The 19155-nt window shown below is 43.7% G+C and overlaps 1 protein-coding gene across 1 annotated transcript in view; it reads left to right on the top strand.

The window, feature by feature from the left end:
• Positions 1-464: 464 nt before the first annotated feature.
• FGD3 (FYVE, RhoGEF and PH domain containing 3) overlaps positions 465-19155 on the top strand; it is a gene marked incomplete at its 5' end in the record, with an annotated part of 118690 nt that continues 99999 nt past the window's right edge. Inside the window, one exon of the mRNA XM_082487893.1 lies at positions 465-600. Within this exon, the coding sequence (XP_082344019.1) occupies positions 465-600 (136 nt within the window). The remainder of the gene's footprint in view (positions 601-19155) is intronic.

The following is a 19155-nucleotide window of genomic DNA, read 5'->3' as shown; positions in this document are numbered from 1 at the left end:
GGCGTGGGAGCCCCTCGCCTTCTGAAGCCCCCCACCGCCTTTCTGCTGCTCTTGAGGACGTGATTTGGGGCTTTGCCTTGGGAAGGCCTGCGAGTTCTTGACCGGCGGAACGGGGCAAACCCTCCTCCCTCCGCCGGCGCTTTCCGCGGGGGCCGGGCAGGCGGCGGACGTTACCTTCCCCTCAGCCGCTCGGCAGGCCGGAGGCGGGAAGGCGGTGTGGGGGGTGGTCTTCCCCTCCCCGCGGCCTGCAGCGGGGCCCCCGCCCGTAACCGAGCGCTCGGCCCAGGCGGGCGCCTTCCTCCCCCGGGCCGGGAGCGGTACCCGGTCCCCCGGCAGCCGGCGGGTCCCTCCCGCGGGCCGCCTGGGCCGGGGCGGGCGTCGCGGGGCCGAGCGGCGGCGGGAGCGCCGCCCGCCTCCGCCGCCTTTGGGGGCGCCTCGTCCCGCTGGCGGCGCCTCACGGCGCGATGCAGCTGCAGGGGGAGGGAGAGGAAGCCCACCCCCCTCGCTCGGCGGCCGCCTTTGTAACCGCTCAGCCCGGCCCAATTCGCAGCAGCTCGGGGAGCGCCGGAGCGCGGCGACGGGAGCAGATGGAGCCGGAGGGTAAGGCTGCGAGTCCCGCGCCGGGCCGGGCCCCGCTGCCCGCCCGGGGAGCTGCCCCGGCGGCGGCACCACCTCTGCCGCCCCCCCGGGGGGAGAGGCTGCCGTGCGAGCTCCGCGCTCGCCCGCCAAGTTTTCTCCTCAGCGGAGGCTGGGGCGGCCAGGGGCCGCGGGGAGCGGAGCGCAGCGTGGCGTGGCGCGCGGGGGTCTCTCCGGCGGGGCGGGGGCCGCAGGGTCTCTCCGGCGGGAGGCCGGTCCCCGCGCCGGCCCCGCTCCAGGTGTGCGAGGGGCGGGAGGGGCAGCGCGGTTCCCCCGCCGCGGCGCTCGGCGGGCGCTGCCCGGCGGCAGGGCCCTCCTCCGCCCGCTCTCCCCCTCCCGCCGCGGGCAGGCGGGCGGGCACGGCCCGCAGCGGCGGTGCCCGGGGGGTCGGGCGGGGGCCTGCAGCGGAGCAGCCTAAGCAGATCCGGGGCAACACTGAACTTTTAATTTTTTTTTTTTAATTTTTTATTTTTTCTCCCTCTCCCCCGTAAGCGGGCTGGCCTGTTTCTGAGGTGAAGCCATTGTCAGTGGTGTCCGGAGCAGCCCCTCTCTAGGCCTGGGCGCTTCAGGCGGGGCGGGTGGGCGCTGCGGGCGGAGCGGGGTGGGGGTGGGGGAAGTACGGCGCCCTCCGCCCCCTCCGAACTTGGTGGGTGTCTGGGGGCACCTCGGAGAGCCTGGTCCCGGCACGGCTGACAACGCTCGGAGATTGCACGTTTGAGTAAATACTAGTCCTAAGCTGTGTAAATATATTTTTAGTTCTCCTAAAACCACATAAAACTGGTTCTGTTAAACACTTATTTTGGTAAGACTATTATTAACTGCATAGATCAAATTTATTTCCTGCCAATCCATATTTAGGCACTTACGAAATGCCAAGTTTTTCTCCACTCTCTCCTTTTTAAATACCTTTTGGAGCTGTTAGTACTTATAATGTAAACCATTTCTAGTTGCAAATTGGAAACCTCTGAGCCATAATGGTCTGTTGCATTTAGCTGGCTGTCTCTCGTAAGCCCTACATTCTCATGCAAAAAAAGAAGGGGGGGGAAGCTCTAAAAAAAACTTATGAGATTCATGTTTAGAAAATTGGCTGCATACATCGTAGCTGTTTTTTAAACCTCAATACCTAAGTCACATTTTCCATTCCAAGTATTAAGGGTGGTTAAACTATGTTAAAGGGATATACTCTACCTTAGTTGCCTTGCAAGCTTTAGGGGATTTTAACACAAAGGAAAATGGCTCTACAATTTAAACGAATCTGGGACTAACCACTTCTTGCAGTGCCTGATATGCAGCAGCACCAAAGAGTGGAAGAGACTGTTGGCAATTGTTAATGATCAGAATTGGTTTTGTTGTCCAGGCAGAGAAGTATGCAGAATGTAAACGAGATACGTATGGTGACAAATACATTGATAAAAGTATACTTACATTCTTTATAAGAAGTTTATTTTTAATAGAAAGCTAGTTTTCACAATGCTACTAGGATGTTTTAGTTATACAGTTCATACTCTAGTGGAGCGGTGTTTATAAAATCATGCCCTGAGATAAGCAAGATGGTTTTGTTCCTGACTTAGCTCATTTGTGACCCAGTTCTTTTATTAAGGTGACATACAATATAAGCTAGAGAAAAATGATAAAAATGAAATTGAGTTGAAAGGAATTACTACTTTTGAAGAAATAAATCCTTATTTTTAAAAAATGGAAGTTCTCTGCCCTTCTTCTCAGGTAGGTAAAGGCTGGATCCACACAGGAAAGATTACGGTGAGTTGCAGACGCGCTGAGGTGCCGTATCTGCCCTGGATCCAGGGATATTCAGACAGCCTGACTTCTGGCACCTCCTGAACTACTCAGGTACCAATCTTCAGTACGTTAAGATTGGAGACGGGTCCTCCTGCATGGATTGGAGCCTGCAGGAGCTGGAATACCTGTGTTAGCAGCCTCTCTCTCCATTATTTATAGAAGGAGACAGGGCTCTCGTGTTAGGTGCTTGTAGATACATGCTATACGTATCCCACCGTATGTGTGAACATATAGTTTTGTTGACTGTGGTTGTCTTCAGTGAGGGAGTTATTTCTGTTTAGAAAGTTATGGCGCCTTGAGTGTGGTGATCCAACAGAAGTCTGTATAGGCTAAGCTTGCTTGCTCTTGTGACTTTGATCAAATGTGCCGTGCTTGTGTAGTCCTGGCTCGAATTGTTCTTGAATGGAGCTGGAACTGCCGTTGTCCAGTCTCCTTTAGTGCAGCTCCTTGCATTTAAATGTATGTCTAAAACTCTGGCAGAAAATGAAACCAGGACTTTCACTTCCCAGAGGAGCTCTGCTTCTTTCCCAATGTGTAGATGCAAGCTCTGTCAGGTATCTTCCACAGCGGCGGGGAAGACAGACAGGGGGTTGATATTACATTGCCCTTTCCTTAAGGAAAGCCGGTGTGTTCTAGGAATGCCATGGGAAATATTGACCTGCAGAGCTCTTGTGGGTATCCTCCAAACACTGACTGAGGTGCTAATGTGCAAGGAGGTTGGGACTTCAAAGCTTCTTTGGTCTCGAAGTGTCTCAGAGATGCAAGAGAGGATGTTATGTTCAACCCAATAACAATGGTGGAATCAAAGTAGAGGTCTGATGGTTCTCATGCCTTATTGTGTGGGATGAGCTTCCATAGCATCATCCAGAGTGAGGAAGACTGTCTTAAGTCAGTAGCAGTGGAAGCGGGTTGTCAAAACCCTGGAGCACCGGGAGGAAAAGACTTGGGAAGTGAGAATCCACGGTGATGATTTTTTTGCTTGTCCGTTGTTTGCATTGCGTTGTTTTCAAGACAGACTGTGTGGCTGGATTTTTCAAAGCACCCCAAGCGTTTTGTACTCCAAGCTCCCTGGTCAGGTTGCTATGTGTTTGGTTTTGGGGAAGGCTTCTTCTCAAACAAGTTGTGTGAGATGAGGTAATTTGGGGATGGCTGCTTTCTGAAACGCTGTCTAAAATCTGTGTGTTTCCTATTGGTTTCCAATGAAAAATGAACAACTAACTTCTGTGGGAGGTCTTTGGGAACAGCTTCATCTTAGAATCATAGAATGGTTTGGGTTGGAAGGGACCTTAAAAATCATCTGGTCCCAACCCCCCTGCTCTGGGCCGGGACACTTCCCACTAGACCAGGTTGCTCCAAGCCCCGTCCAACCTGGCCTTGAACACCTCCAGAGATGGAGCTTCCACAGCTTCTCTGGGCAGCCTGTTCCAGTGCCTTACCACCCTCAGGATGAAAAATTTCTTCCTAATATCTAATCGAAGTCTACCCTCTTCCAGTTTGAAGCCATCTTTAAAGTCTTCCCATGTATCTGTAAAGTGTCCAGCTCAATGGACACTGGATGTTCCTGGCTGAAGCTTGTCTGTTACTACCGACCCAGCTCGATAATAATGAATGTATGGGGTTTTTTTTCACATTGTTTGTACCTTATTTTGTTTTAGGGATCTTGTTAAGACTTATCAGACATCAGTAATATCGGCGCAAATGGTCCTGTTTGGTTAGTGTGACCGAGTGGTCTACATGAGAATTGAGAGGGCAGATGCAACAATGATGTGATTAATGCTTTGTTTCCTCTCTGACTGTACACCAGTTTTGACTAAAACTATAAACTTGTAAAGTGCTTTTGAGTGAGATTCATTTTCTTCTTCTGGCTTTTTTTGTAAGCATTTAAAATATTTTTCATTTACTACATACTGAAAACTCGAAGAATTTGAAACTATTGAAAAGGGATGGCTGATAAAACATAAGTAATAAATACTTCTAGGTCCCAGGACTGGATACAGGTACTGTATTAGAGAGTTGAGCTATCGATTGTGTAGATGTTGACTTGTCTGAGTGCAGTAAATAGTGTGGCAGCTTGAAAGTAGTAATAACTACTGTGGTATTCATTTTTGTCAGCGTTATCAAATTTTAATGGGAAAATGAATGTTTCACTTGAGAGACCTTGATTTACGATTCTTGTGTAATGATGGATATTGATACCGTTTGCAAAATATGTCTCTTGTTCCAAATTCTCTGAACTAGTTGAACGTTCATTTTAAGTAAAAAAATAACTGTGTATATTTTTCAGATGTGGAAACAGAATTTGAGATAGCCTGAGGTAAGGTGAACTAAGGCACAAGTGAGAGAGAGGAGAGAGAAATTATTAAGGACTATCACTGAACCCCTCAGTTGGTTCTTTCCATGATGTGGCAGCTCTTAAGCCACACTGCATACCCACCACTAGCTCTCAGGTCTCGCATTTTCTTGTCCTCTGCCAATCCCTTCTAACTCCCCACTGAGCACCGAGCCTGGTTCCCCCAAGCACAGGACCCTGGACCTCCACCATGAAAATCCACTGTGAAATTGGGAATAGATGTTTGCAGATCAGTGTTGCATTCTCTGGAGCGTATGGTAATTGGAAGGCAGTCAGTCACAGCACGGAACTCTGCCTGGTTTGGAGGTTACGAGTAGTGAAATTTGAGAAGGCCTTTGTTGGTGGAACAATAGTGGAGGTACACTGGAAAGTGCTTCCAGTGAAACTTTTTGCCCCTCCTTCTACTCTCCCCCCTCCCATTCCCCAGCCATCTCCTAAAAGCCAGGTTTGGTATTACTGTATTTGCATTTTACTCTTTGCAATGTCTTAAAATTTTATGGGTCTTTGAATTTTATTTTGCAGTTCGTGGCTTTTCACTTTATCTGTACTGGCTATTGTTTGGAGTTTCTGGTACTCAAGTACAAAGCATGTTTGCTTTACCTTGATGCCGGGACAATGCTATACTGACCAGTGCAGAGAGGAAATGCAGTGCGTGGTGTCTTCTCCTGCAGCGCTAAATGGAAGGACAGCCTGATGTTCATTCCATTCCCTCATTGGTATGGCTGTTGCTTTTTCTGGCAGTAGTCACCATGTACTTCTATGCGAAATACCCAGGGTGTGCAGTTATCACCTGGCTTCTCAGGGTTAAGTTACTGAGTTTAAATGGCATTATTTAAAGCATGTTGCTTCTATGGTCCCTGACAGCTACCTCTCAAAACGCTCTTCTTCCTGCTTTTTCTCCTGGTGTCACTGACTTCTGTTATTATTCTGGTCTTTCTGTGAAACTCAATTGCATTTCAGAGTCTATTGGTGTTACCCGCTTCCTTGTTTTCCGAGTTGCACTTTTCTTGTTATTTGGCCAGGCTTAAGAGCCTGGTGTGGGACAGAAAGCCAGTGATTTGACTGCAGTGGGAGGGCTGGGTGGGGAATTGGGCAGGAAGGTTGGGGAGAGGAGGTTGTTTACATAGCATAACCCCAATTGTCTCGTGCAGGATTCCCTGCAAGGTCCTTGGGGGGCTCAGGGAGGTGATTTCATCAACTTGTCACCTCCAGAAGCTCCATTAGCAGAGGGCTGAGGTTCCTACCTCGGGGCTGGGCTGTCTGAATGACCCTTCAGATATTGTCAGGATACTTTTCTCCCTCTGCCTTTCTTCTGTCTCTCTTAGTATGATTAGTGCTTTGGTTATGAACTCTAAAAACCCATGGCTCTCTGACAGTTAACTGTCAGCATAAAAAAGTTGCGGAAGTGCTGAAATGGGATTTTTCTCCTGCCTTAAGACACTTGATACTGCCTGAATGTATGTTGGTGGTGGGACTGGGAAGTCTGGGCATTACTGTCGCATAGTATCCCCAAGAGGCTGGTCAGATGAACCTTTGTGCATCCCACTCTGTACTTGTGTTGGGCAGTGATGGCCTGGAGAAGGAGCTTTTTTTGTCTTGAAGAAATGTGTCAAGTGTTACCAACTTTTGTGTTTTTCTTAAGTGCTCATGACTTTTTAGAGAGCTCAGTTTTCTGAAAAGCAAGAATAACCATTTTTAAGTTTTCAAATTGCACAGGCTTCTACGGTGCATTTAAATGTGTTGGAAGTATTGATTGCTGTTCTGAAGCAATCTCTTGATGTTGGGTAAGAAGCTGTCATCAGGCAGTGAACGGAGTAATGTACAATCCATGGTCTTCAAATTTATTGTTAGTAGTAGGAAAAGGCATCTCTTGGGATGACAGAACCTTCAGTGCGTTAACAGAGAGGGATGAAGCAGACCCCTGGCAACTGCTGTGAGAGGCGAGGACCTGCTAAACATGGTAGGTCCCTGTGAAATTTCAGTATGGCCATGAATAATTACATTACTGCAATTATATTTTAAAATGCTGAAGCATCTCCTTTTGAAAGATAGTTCTACTTCTTGAATTTCTTCAGAGATTGATTTGATGCTGCTTCTTAGAAATTCTTTGGCTCAATGAAGATTCAAGGAGGGGATATTTTTATGCTGGACTGCTGAATTAATCAATTTTGCAGTATATTTGCCATTTTTCTCTCTTCAAGCATTTTGAGTATTCTGTTGCTGAAGTATACAGAGCCACTACTTTAGGTGTAGCTACCTCGACTGTTAATTTATGGGACTCATTCAGCTGGTTAATTAATGTGAAAGGCTAAACCAGTGAAACTTTGGTTAGATGTCAGCCTGTTATTGGAAGCCCCAAAAGTCCTTTGGAGGCAGCATTTGGATACAGTGTGTGCATGCAGCATACGCATCTGTATGCATCATCATGGCAGGCTGGATGGAGGTTTTTGGAGGCTACCAGCCTTCATATTAAAGAGTAAAAGTTCAAAGAGCCCTAGTAGTCCCAGTGTTTTTTGGATGGCAGGAAGACATCTAAATATTGCTCGGATGTCAGAGGTTTCTTCTGTTTATTTTAGACTTCTGAAAAGCAGGCAGGTGTCTGACTATGATGAAGGAATTTAACACTGGGCTCTAGTTTTCTTAAACTCTTGGCCTCTTTCTATTCTTTCTTTTTGAGCTTGCAGGATCTGAGCAGAAATTCTCTCTTGGTAACTTAACCCTGAGCAAATATTTACATTCATGAGATTCTTGCTACTTCAGCAATCATTTTGGGCCTTGAGGTTGGAACAGGGTGAAAGTTACTGTACCAAACATTGGGGCTGGTGAAGGAGTGGGGAAAGGAAACCAGAAGAAGCCTCCAAATATGTTTTTACCATGTTTGGAAGGAATCACCTGTTCAGTGTATTTTGGTTGTCACTCCACAAACATTGCCGTATTCCAGAATGAGATTTGCAGAGATACTGCATTTCCTGCCACTGGCCTATACATCTGCTGGGTGCTTGTGATCTGAATTTCTCCCACGCCTTCCAATGCTGAGTAAAAATGTCTGTGTAAAAACTGAAGTGCGTGGAGTAGTAGAAAGGAAGACTGAGATGAAGAAGAAGGAAAAAGTGGTGAGTACAATGAAAAAACATTGAAAGGGGCGTAGGAAAAGATTTTGAAGAAAGAGGGTTTTGAAGTCAAAATTGGTTCAGAAATCTGAAATTTGTAAAAGAGAAAACGTGTACAAAAAGCTGTTTTAAATTAACCTGTGGACACTGCAGAAATAAAGGGAAGGTTCTCCAGGGTAGAGAACAACAGAGAACTGAATAAATTAGGCAAAAGAGGGAGTGATCTCCCCCAAAACCAATGGATGAAAATACCAGCAGGTCTCAGCCTCGTGTGTTTTAGTCATCCAATGGTGTGCCCTGTGTTGGCTGCCCCGTTGCTGGGAAAGAGAGGACAGTGAACTCAATTTTCACACCCTTTGTGGGAGAAATAGTCAGGTTTCTCGTGATGGTTCTCAGCTGAGGCTGAACATGGGTGTAGCTTCCTCTCCGCAGCCCGTCTCTGCTGCTGAGCTTGAGGCTATGTTTGGAGGCTTGAGGTAGTCACCTGGCCCCTGGGCTAAATACTGCAACTGCAGTGTTGCCATCAGCAAGTTGCTGGGAGGCCAGCAGAGCACGCACTTGCATAGGAGAGCTGAACACATGAAGCTAGTGCAAGCTGTCTATTGTAGTCCCTCTTAAATTTGTCAGAAGAAGGGATTGTGCCCCCGCAGCTAAATCTGTACTGTTGGTTGACATCGTTCTACTGGAGCCGTGGCTGAATCTACAATAACTTACCCTGATTAAAGGTCTAGCCCCCAGGCTGTAGCAGTGTATAGCTACACATTGGAACTGTTAGGGTTTGCATTGATGTAGCATATATGGTTTTTCTATTTAAATTCCCCCCCCCCCCCCCCCCGTTTGTTGAATATCTGCAAAGCCTCAGATTGGGGGATGAATGGATTTTGCCTGGAGGAAAATCGCAGCGGTCCAATTTCCTGTTGGAGCCAGGTGTGGCACCTCTGTGCATCACTCCTGCCGGCTGGCTGCCGCAGCCCTTCAGTCCCGGTGAAGTTTCCCATGGAGGAACAAACAGTGCTGCCTGCTGAGCCCTCCTGGATCTCTTTTACTAATTGTGATTGAAACCCTTACAGCCTGTTTCTCGGCTTTAAAAATGCAGAGCCAAATATTAAGGTAGGGGGGAACAGCCTCCCCACCCTCCCAATTATTACACAGTTGAGAAATTAATTTCTTAAATTTTTTTCAACTTAAGCAAACATGTCTTGCCTTGCCATTCGTAGTTTACTAACGGAGGTGCAAATGTTCACAGCTAGGGGAGAGTAAGACTTCCTCAAAATAGTAAAATAAAAAAGAATAATAAAAAAAGCCTGTCTCATCCATACTGTCTGGAGCGGTTGGAATTGGGTCGTTGGTCTGAGTTACGGCTGCTTGATTTTGATGGTTGTGCAGTTGAAAAAGTTGCTTCACTTGGAATGGAGAACAGATGCTTTTCTTATTCACTTGAAAGGATAGTCTGATTTTTTTTTTTCTTTTTTTTTTATTTCCCAGACCGTGCAAGTCCCTAAAGATATTTTAAAAAATTGCCAATCCTCTTGTTAGGACAAAGAAACTGTGGAAACAAATTTTGAGGGTAAAGGAGCTGTTGTGTTAATAGTCCATCTAGTCCAGGGTTCAAGCTCTGCTCCCAGCCAGGGCTGCTGCTTCACCCATGGAAAAACTTTGTAGCAAATAGTTAGGGAATAGCTGGCATCAATGGGTGGCTTTATTTTTATTCTACCCCCACCCCCTCCAAGTTGTTTAAAAATTGGATTGTGTCTTAAAGCAGGAGGGTTCATAAACTTACCGAACTCATGGCTTCCACCGAAACAGAAATGTTCTTATGGATGGTAACGGATTTAGCATTATTGGTGCATAAGTAAAATAATAAAAAAAAAAGTTCGTTTCTACTTGTTGAGAAAATAGGTACAGAGCAGTGCCACTGTTTTACTCATCTGTTCAAAGTGTTAAAACATTGTCTTTTACAATAAATGCAGGGAGGTGGGGGATGTTCAGCTCTGCTGCTGTGCGCACAGGCACAATGTTGCATCTCGAATTTAAGCTGACTCTCCCAAAGTAGTAAGAAAGCTGCAGGTAAGCTGGCTTCAGCTGGAGCACAGCATGCACCCTTTTGGTCTCCCTTTTCTCTCCATCCTCCCTGTTCAATTAGATTTCAAACAAAACCACTGTTGAAAATTGAGCAGGATGGTGCTTGATGATTAGCTATGGCAGCAGATGTTTTGTTTTCTGTTCGATGGAGGGTCGGAAACCCAGGGGCGTAGGTGGTGCCTGTAATTTGGGAATGGCTCAGTGAAATGTGCTTGAAGATCTTAATCCTTGAGAGCAAGGGTTTTAAACTTGGCTATTTGATTCCCACTGCCTCTGCTTTTGCACCGATGTTGCTTGGGTCTCCCAACCACACAGGTATCAGCCTCTAAGAGTCTATTACAAATCTGCCAAACGCATTGAATTATCCTGGCTCCTGCTTCCTGATTTATTCCATCAGCTTCATTGGATGAACCTGAAACTCTTCTTCAGCCGTGGTCACCTCTTTGTTCCTCTCCAGGATGGTTGAGGAACCCTCGTGTGCTCCTAGGGAGGTTCAGCATCTGCCTCCCACTTGCTTTTTACATTTCTTGCTGTTCTTGGTCTCTCACCTCTCCTGAAGTCTTGTATTTCTGTGGTACCGTCAGGCTATTCCTGATGACATCTCTTTCCAAGATGTTGTGGCATCTGCTTGGCTGACAGTCTGTAATAAAAATTAATAAAAGCCGAGTTGCTACAGTTATAGGCTATCTTAGCATTGATCTTCAGATCCTTCTGGTGTCCAGATTGTAAAAATGCACGTTTGTACTTCCAGCCGTCTGAAACTCCTGGTTTTAAATGCAGAACCTTGAGGTTTAGATAGATCATATGCATGCAGTTTTGATAACTGCATAATTGTGCTCCTGTTTTTGGTTTTGTTTTGTTGTGTTCCCCCCCCCAAATTCATGTTCCACTATCTTGCGATGGAAAAAAATGATCTTATATATTAAATCAGACTTTTGAGCGTGTCGACTCTGGGTGTAGCTTGCAGAATTCTGGGTGTGGCAATATGTTAAATAATGAAATCAGTCATTGTTGTCACTCCCTAGAACTGTGCATCCTACGGGGAATCCCTCAGGCGCCCTACCAAGGCGCACTGAAAACATGGGTGTGTTTTTTTTTAATTTCACCATGTAGTGGGGAAAAAAAGATGAGGCTTCATCTAATAGCCATTTGATTAGTAAATCAATATCTCATATTGATCTATCTTTTAAAATGCATTAAAGATGTCTAAAAGTCACATGCTTTATTTTCTAAAAATTCTGCAAAATCCTTATTTGCACTGAAGGCTTTAAAATACTTCTTTGTGGTATATAACTGAAGCTTTTTTTAAAATGTTGGTTAGGATTTTCAAAGGCAGCGGAGTTATAAAAGGGGAGCAATTCAAATGTAACTCAATTCTGTAACTTCCATTTTGGTTTTGTTTGTTTTTAAGACTTGGAAATCTGGTGGGTATTTTTGGTTTTTTTTGTTTGTTTGGTTTTTTTTAGTTGATGATTGTGACTGCAGTGGTGACCTCTTGCTGAAAAGGCATATGGCAGACCTTAAAATCAAAATCGTTATTTTTCAGTCTGGCATAATGATGCAAAAGAGAAGACTGTCATTTATTTCACTTAGAAGCAGAATATGCTGTCTGGTCTTTAGTTTTTCAGCAACTTTGGTGTTAAAAGACATGACCAAAAGGAACTTTACCTTTTTACCCATGACGCCTCTGCTGCCAGGTATTGAGGGGAGGTCACACTTAAAGGGATTACCGAAGGATGGAGCAAGATAAAGCCTTGTCTGAACAGCGAAGGAGGCAGTACTTTGTATGGGTATTGATTCTTCTTGGATGTCTGATAACATCAGTGGATAAACAGACTTTAGCCCATCAGCCATATTGCGTGCTGAAAGAGAAAGGAAGTCTGCTTGAAAAACGCTTGTCCAAAAGGGAGCCTAGACTGGAAATATTGGTGGAGATGTTCAAGTCACTGTTAGATTTGTATATGCAGAGTTCTGCTTAAAATGCTGCTTTTTTATTATATGTATTTTTAGGTGGTGTTATGGCTAGGTAATAGATTTGTGGAAATGTGTGTATTGAATGAGTGTGTAATTAATGCTTTGTGTTATGTCCGAAATAATAAAAATATAATTCACAAGATTTTTCTTCATAAGGATTGTATTTAGCAAATAGGCTTGATTTCTCTAAGTTAGGAATATGCAGAAACTGGAAGTGAATCCTTATGCTTTCTTGTTTTGGCTCTTATTTTTATTGGGTTTGGGTTTTAGTGATGAAAAAGTGGTGGTGTGTCTTTAGCTGATGCTTCAGCTGACTCCAAATTTGTCCCCACTGTCTGCACCGAGCTGGTGTGTAGATCTTGAGTCTTCGTTTAAACTTGCTGGTATTGATGCTTGGATTAAACTATTCTATCTGATTTTATTTTTTCTCCCCTCCTTTTAAAATACGTTAAATGTATTTTTAAGAGCTCCGTGCTGGATCTCACAATTGCAGGATTTGAGCTAGCTTGTTTAAACAAAAAAACAACAAAAACTGGAAGTCTGTGCTTTTTCTGCATTGTTATTTTTATGTTTATTTAATGGCAGTCATGATAAAGTGTGATTTATGTAGGGTTTGTAGCATAAACTCAGCTGTAGATTTCTACAAGCAGAATTTTAGAGACCTTAAAAGTGTTCGCAGAAGTTAGATAATGACAGTGCTGTGCCCTAGCTGAAATATGTAGCATATTAAGTAAATATATCAACATACCTGGTCTCTTACTTGGAGCTGATCGAAATGGGTCAGTGTTGATGCTCTTTCAGGCCCACTCATTAAATCTGTTCTCCGTGTTGTCTGAATATAAGAGCTAAAATCAAGTTAAATGCATTTTCAGGTTTTGTTGACTATTGAAATTAAATCTCACGTGTCTTCTGGTTTGGATTTTGTTTTGCAGTTGTTTTTTTTTTTTTTAATATATGAATTGCAGCACAACCCCTTCTTGAGAGCAGTCAGGAATATGACCGACTTCCTTCCGGGCTGTTTTTCAGCACTGACAATTGTCTTCTAAATATTTGGTCCAAACTGGCAGATTCACGCTCCGTCAGGCAGACCTGCTTCCGAATCTATTCCTGGCATCGTAACTTTTCCAGAAGGTTAATGCAAACACTTGGAGTTTCTTCCTTCCCTCAACTTCTGTCATACTGACCCTGTAAAAATAACTATTTGTCTTTAAATTTGAATAGTTTCTTTTTGCTAGACTCCAAATTTAGGAGCGCTCTTTAACCTCTCTTCTGCTAAGCCAACTTGTAGATAGTCAGGACCTGGCTCTTTGGGGCTGGACACGTAAACTGGGCTGAGGTATGGCCAGGGTAGCTTCAGGCTCTGCTGGCTGGGAAGACAGCAACATCCTCGTTATGAGTACTGTTTTGCGGGTGTGGGTTGGTTTTTCTTGTGTGTTTGTTTTTTAAGAAGGCCTTCAAAAATATCACCACCTGTTGTACACGCCATGAGATACCTCTGTCCCAGTTGAGGCAAACAGCAGATCTTTGGCAATATGAGCTCAGCTTTGGTTTGCATTAAATGTTGCCAGATCCTTGGATGGATTTGCCACTAGAAAAGGAACATTATCTTCTGAATTCAGGTTGGCTAACCCACTATTAAAAGTGTGATGTTTGTAAGCTAGGGCACACCATAGTCTTATATCACGTACCCTGGATTATTTTAAATAGTGAAATGGTTTCTACTCTCTGCACAGTCATGTTTAGTTTCATGGTTTTTAGGATGACATTTCAAAAACAAGCACTGATACTCAGTTTTTAGCACTGTAGGCAGCCTACAATACTAAGCAGACCCAGTACAGCAGAAGATAAAATATTTGCCAGTGTCTTGTCAGGGAAGAAAAAGATTCTTCTGAGTTCAGGGGGATGCAGTATTTCCCCTTGCAATTATATCTAGCTTTTAAGAAAATTGGTATATATTTTGCTCAGGTTTAGGTTGTAAGTATGCTCGGAGATCTATCCGAACCAAACTTAGAGTTCCCTGCAAGTCATGGCATGGGTTTTCTCTCCTTTATGTTCAAATGTCCTTAGATTATTTTAAAAAGTCTTTGAGGATACAGATTGTAAAGTAATGCCAGTGTTTAAGATCTATGGTGCTTAACAGTTAATGATTTTCTTCCATTTTCCATTTATCAGTACCATTAGGAAAAAAAACAGGCTATCACAAGTTGTTTTTCTACTATCTTTTCTACTCTCTAATGTCAGGCTGGATATGGGTTTTGTCATTTAGGTGGCATGACGGACTTTGGTCAATAAGAGCAGGAAATGACAGGGTCAAATGTTTACTGTCTGCTACACCCCTCTGTTCCAATGGGAAAATAAAAAAGTTTTGTTCCTACTTTTATTTTTCTCCCCTACATTTTCCTCTTTGTCAGATGGGTGCGAGTTCATTAGAGTGGAAATTAGCTGAAGAAGCTCCATTTGCAGTTCTGCTTACGAAGAACATGGGTACATCTAGAAAGACTATATTTTGTTGAACTTGGGAGACAAGCAATAATTGCGGCAGTCAAAGGTATCTGTCATTCCCGTGGTGAATATATTTTATGATCAGTGGCTATATATATGCTTATATATGTGGTTACGTATATATTTATGAGGGCAGTGGGAAAAATAAGATGCTAGATGCTGAGAAGTGGAGGGATTTGGGTTCTGTCAAAGTTAGGAGCTTTGCAATAGTCGTCTTCAATGGGGAATACTCTAAACTGTTAACTCCTCTGCAGCAGTTCTGGGTGTCTTGCAGGGAGTCACAGTGGTAGCAGAGATTGTCTTGGCATCTTAAAATGGCTAATCAAGTCTAAGAGAAGAAAAGCATTTTCTGCATTTCTGCAGCTGTTCACCAGTGCTCTGCTGGTGTTGCAGGAAACTCCTAATTGTTAATATCGTTAGGAATGCTCTCTCCCCCCTCCCCCCCCCCGCCCCCCCCCCCCATATTGCAAGCCTGAGTTACTACTGTGCTGGCAGACAGCATACTTGGCACCAACAATAAAGGCAACACTAGAAAGATGTGTGTTTAAGGAATGTAAGATGTATGTCAGGAGATTTCTGTAGCTGGAAGCTGGTGCAGTGGTGGAGTTCTGTCTGTTTGTATTGAATAAACTGGTGTTTAGTTGAGTCCTCAGAAGACCACAGATCTCCACTACTGGAAAAAGTGGGTGTTGTAGGAAACTCTAGATATAGCCATGCTAATTCTCGTAAATCTCTCAGCTTCTTTCCATGCCCCTAAACACAGGGTTTGCAATCCCTAATGGGGTATGAAGACACCGCATTGAAGTGGCTTTACTTGGCACTGCATTAAGACATTCTGGGGCCTTGAGCCGTAACACAACTTGATTCTGGCACCGCCGTTGCACTGCACTTCGTGGAGGAGGGCTCCTCTTATCATCTATGCAGGCTTAGGAGCTTTTTGTTCTCCTAGGTCTAATAACAAGACCGTATCTTCACCTCGGAGCACCAGGGGTACAGGCGTGCGGCAGCATACCGATTATTATTACTTTTTATTGTTTTTTAATAAATATTTTAACCTTCTTAGTTACCGTAAGTATTTTTAGATTTCACCCAAAACAACTGGGCGTGGAATTGGGAGGTCACTGGGAGGTAAGGTGCTGCTCTTGTGACTATTGTTTCAGCTTTTTGTGCAGTTAGGCAGACCGTGTTTTGCACTTGGTTGCTTGACAATTTTTAATTAGGAGAACTGGAAGCTTGTCCTGTTTCACGTACTGACTTAGACTGTATAATTTAAACAACTGAACCTTTAGATATTAGTATGCAGTACTTGCACTTTAATCTGACTGGGAATCAGCTACCTTTGAACTGAGCCTTGCAGTAATGCTTTTTGGTCTTTGTCAGCCCAGTTGGACTTCTGACAGCTCTTGAGAAAGTCGAGAAGAGGATTGGCTTTGTTTCCTCTGATCTGTTGAAGCTTTTTGTCTCTTCCTTACCTCATCTGGGACAGTTGAGGACTTTATTAGGAGTCTGAAAAAAAGAAAATTAGATTATTTGAACTGACCGGAAAACACTGCTAGACTTGGGAAGTTCAGCTTTGAGGCTTGGGTTGGATCTAGGCTAGCTTGTTACCGGTGAGGCAGCTCTTTTTATGAAGAACTGGATCTGTTGATGTTTTGGATAATCTTTAAGGGTTCAACTTGATTTAGAGTGTGTAAATACATAGTCTCCCTTGCAGCCAGATGGATCAGCTCTCTATCTGTGGCATCAGCGTCTATCAACGGCAACTGTGAGTTGGAATGTGGAGGTGAGCAGTCCCTAACAAACATTTTCCAGTGGGTGCTGCCTGGTAGACATCCCTGCAGAGAAGCTTGCTCTCGCCTCCTCCTGAATAGCCTGGACTTTGTTTAAAAAAAATGCTGTAGTGGTTGGCTTCTCTCGTGTCAGGTTTGGGAGAAGACTGGATTTGGCTAGTACAGTAGGCATTTAAACCACTCTTGGAGTATTTTTTTTCCTGGTTCAGGAGTGGGAAGCAGTTCCATTTGGTGTTGTCCTTGTTAGGATGTATTCTTAGTTTTTTAATGATTAGCAATAGGTTTTGCTTAGGTAAAACATTTATTTTTAGGTTAAAAATATCAAAGAAAGGAAAAATAGCATCAGCAATAAGTACAGCCGTGGAAGTGGATCCATGGAAGGAAGCTGGTGCTGAGGACCCTACATCTGCCCTGTGTGTGTTTGAAGGGCTCTTATGTTAAATCAGCTCTAGTTTGACCCGACGGACCGAATGACCATTAGCTGCCATTGTGTGGTAGACGCACTCCGTGAATGCCTCTTCTAATTTCATTTCCTCCAAAGGGTATCCAGGTCATATGCTCCGAGACTGTGCTGACCTACAAACCAAAACACAGTAGGGTGAGGCGAGTTGGGAGACTTGCTTCAAAGGAGCTCTCTGGTCAGAACTAAAATGAGGATGGTGACACATCCATCATCGGCCCTGCTGAAACCCTGCACAGCAGGGCTGGACAGCCGGCTTGGCGGGACCGTGCTCCAAAGCTCAAATTGAGTCTTGGCCAGTGTTCAAACCTTTGATCCCGCACAGGAAGGGAGCATCAGAGAGTACATTGATTCTGTATCCAAAAGGTGTACTTTGCTCATCAGTTTAACTTTGGATTAATACTTGAGCTTGATGGAGTCTAACTTCTGTAGACCTTGCCAAATGGAACCGTGTTGTGGAGGCAGGGTAGCCTTCTCCAGTGATCAGATTTTTGCAGTGGTTTCAAACAGTTAAAAGTTGCTCCAGTGCCATCGATAGCCATGATCTTCCATAGCAAGCGATGAAATAATTTCAAAGGCCAGGAAGATACTGCTGATTTTTCTACATTGTAACTTGATTAACACCCTTCTTCTTATTCCTAGGAATTTGAGTGTTTCCCAAAGGTGTTTGCCCCCCATGGTTTGTTTATCAAGCTTGCTAAATAATGTAGTTCAAAATTGATGTCTTTAAGGTAATAAATTTGGGGGGGGGGAGTTACTTTTAGAGTGAAAGCATTAAAACTGATAGAAGTTAATATTTTGGTGGTGATCCTGGCAAAGATTTTTTTTCTTTTTTTTTTTTTTTTTTTTTTCTCTGTAGTTTCATTAGGAGTTTGTTGTAGTCCCTCTTCTTGGCTCTGTTTCCTACTTTTCTTCAGTGATAAGAAAGGAGATGTATATTTTTTTAAATCATAATGTCACAGGTAGTTAATCTTGGTTTAGAGAGAGGAGACCAAAACGTGTGTTGAAAAGGCACAGAAAGAAATAAGGAGTTTGGTTTCTAGTTTGCATTTGCCCTTTTATTTAAAGCACTGCGGCATACTCGTTGGCCTTGATTAAGGCATCTGATTTTTTTATTCTTTTTCCCCATGAGGGAAAACAGTTTAACCTATCACCAAAGGCAACTGTTTTCCTTTAAAGCTCCAGTTTTGGGTTCAGGTAATTACTTATGAGTCTCAGATTACATACTTTTTAAAAAAAGTAAATAATTTCACTAAGGGTTTTTTTAATGTCTTTGCTAGAGACATACAGCTTTTTTGTAGCTTTCTGAATGCTTTTAGTAGCTTTCAGATGGTAAGTCATAAATAACTGGAGTTTCCTGAGCATCAGGGAGGTAAGTCCATCAAATCTGTAGAAGTGTTATGAGAGTCTTATGGCTGATCTTCTCCTAAATACCTGCACCTGATAGAGTACTTCTGTTTGCATCTCTGAGGTAAGATGGTAAATATTATCTCTGCTTAGTTTGTTTATTTTTACTTCGCTAGTAAAATATGCTCTAAGCAGAGGTTACTTTCAGTGCAGTTCTGTGTCAATCCACCAGATGACACTTGATGCTTAAAGATGAAAAGATGAGTGGTCTTGCATTAAGAATTCTGTATTCCTTTGTTGATCTAGAAAAATAATAAAATTCGGAACCATTTATTTCAAAAATGTTCTCATGTGGTACTTGTAAAATTTTAGGTGTGTGGATCGGAAATGCTTATATGATCAGAAATGCTTATATGCTCTACTCGGGGTTTACCAATTGAAAAAAAAAAATAATTGAGGGGAGACTTTTTTATAAAGCCTTTGAACAGAACCATGCAGAAGATAAAACCACAATCATAATCACCTTCTGATGAACTGTTATTAGAAATGGTACTCTTGTTGAATGAGAGGTTAATGGTGGGAGCGAAGACACTCAGAAGGGTTTATTCTAACACTGTTAAGCTCTTCGGAAGGGCAGGGGTTTTGTGATCCATTTGTGTGGCGGAGTCCTAGTGCCTTTGCAGACTTTACCACAATATGGGCAGTAATTACAAATACGTAATTAGTTCAGACACAGCTTAGTCAATGCAAAGTGTTCTTGAACACGTACTTGTCCATGCAAGCCAAGCTATGCTGTGAGGATTGCTGTGTTTGGTACCAATGCAGAGCTGAACTCGCTGTACAGCAATGGCGTGATGAGCTGGGGGATTAAAGTCCGGTGTTAGCATACGTCTCCTGTGTATATTTTTGTGTGCATAGAAAACAGAGTAGACAAGCCAGAAAATGTTGTTGTAATATTTCTTAAGTCAATAAAATACTGTGTTGTAAAGGGTTCTGGGTGATGTTTTTTTTTTTTTTTTTTTTTTTTCAACCTGGACTCACACCATCAGCTGCTGAACTTGGGGCGAGTGCCAGAAGGCTCTCAGGTGCTGGGGGAGTGGGGCTCCG

Source organism: Vanellus vanellus (assembly GCF_965231255.1).
Source record: "Vanellus vanellus genome assembly, chromosome: 9".
NCBI lineage: Eukaryota > Metazoa > Chordata > Aves > Charadriiformes > Charadriidae > Vanellus > Vanellus vanellus.
This window is presented reverse-complemented; position numbering and strand designations above follow the sequence as displayed.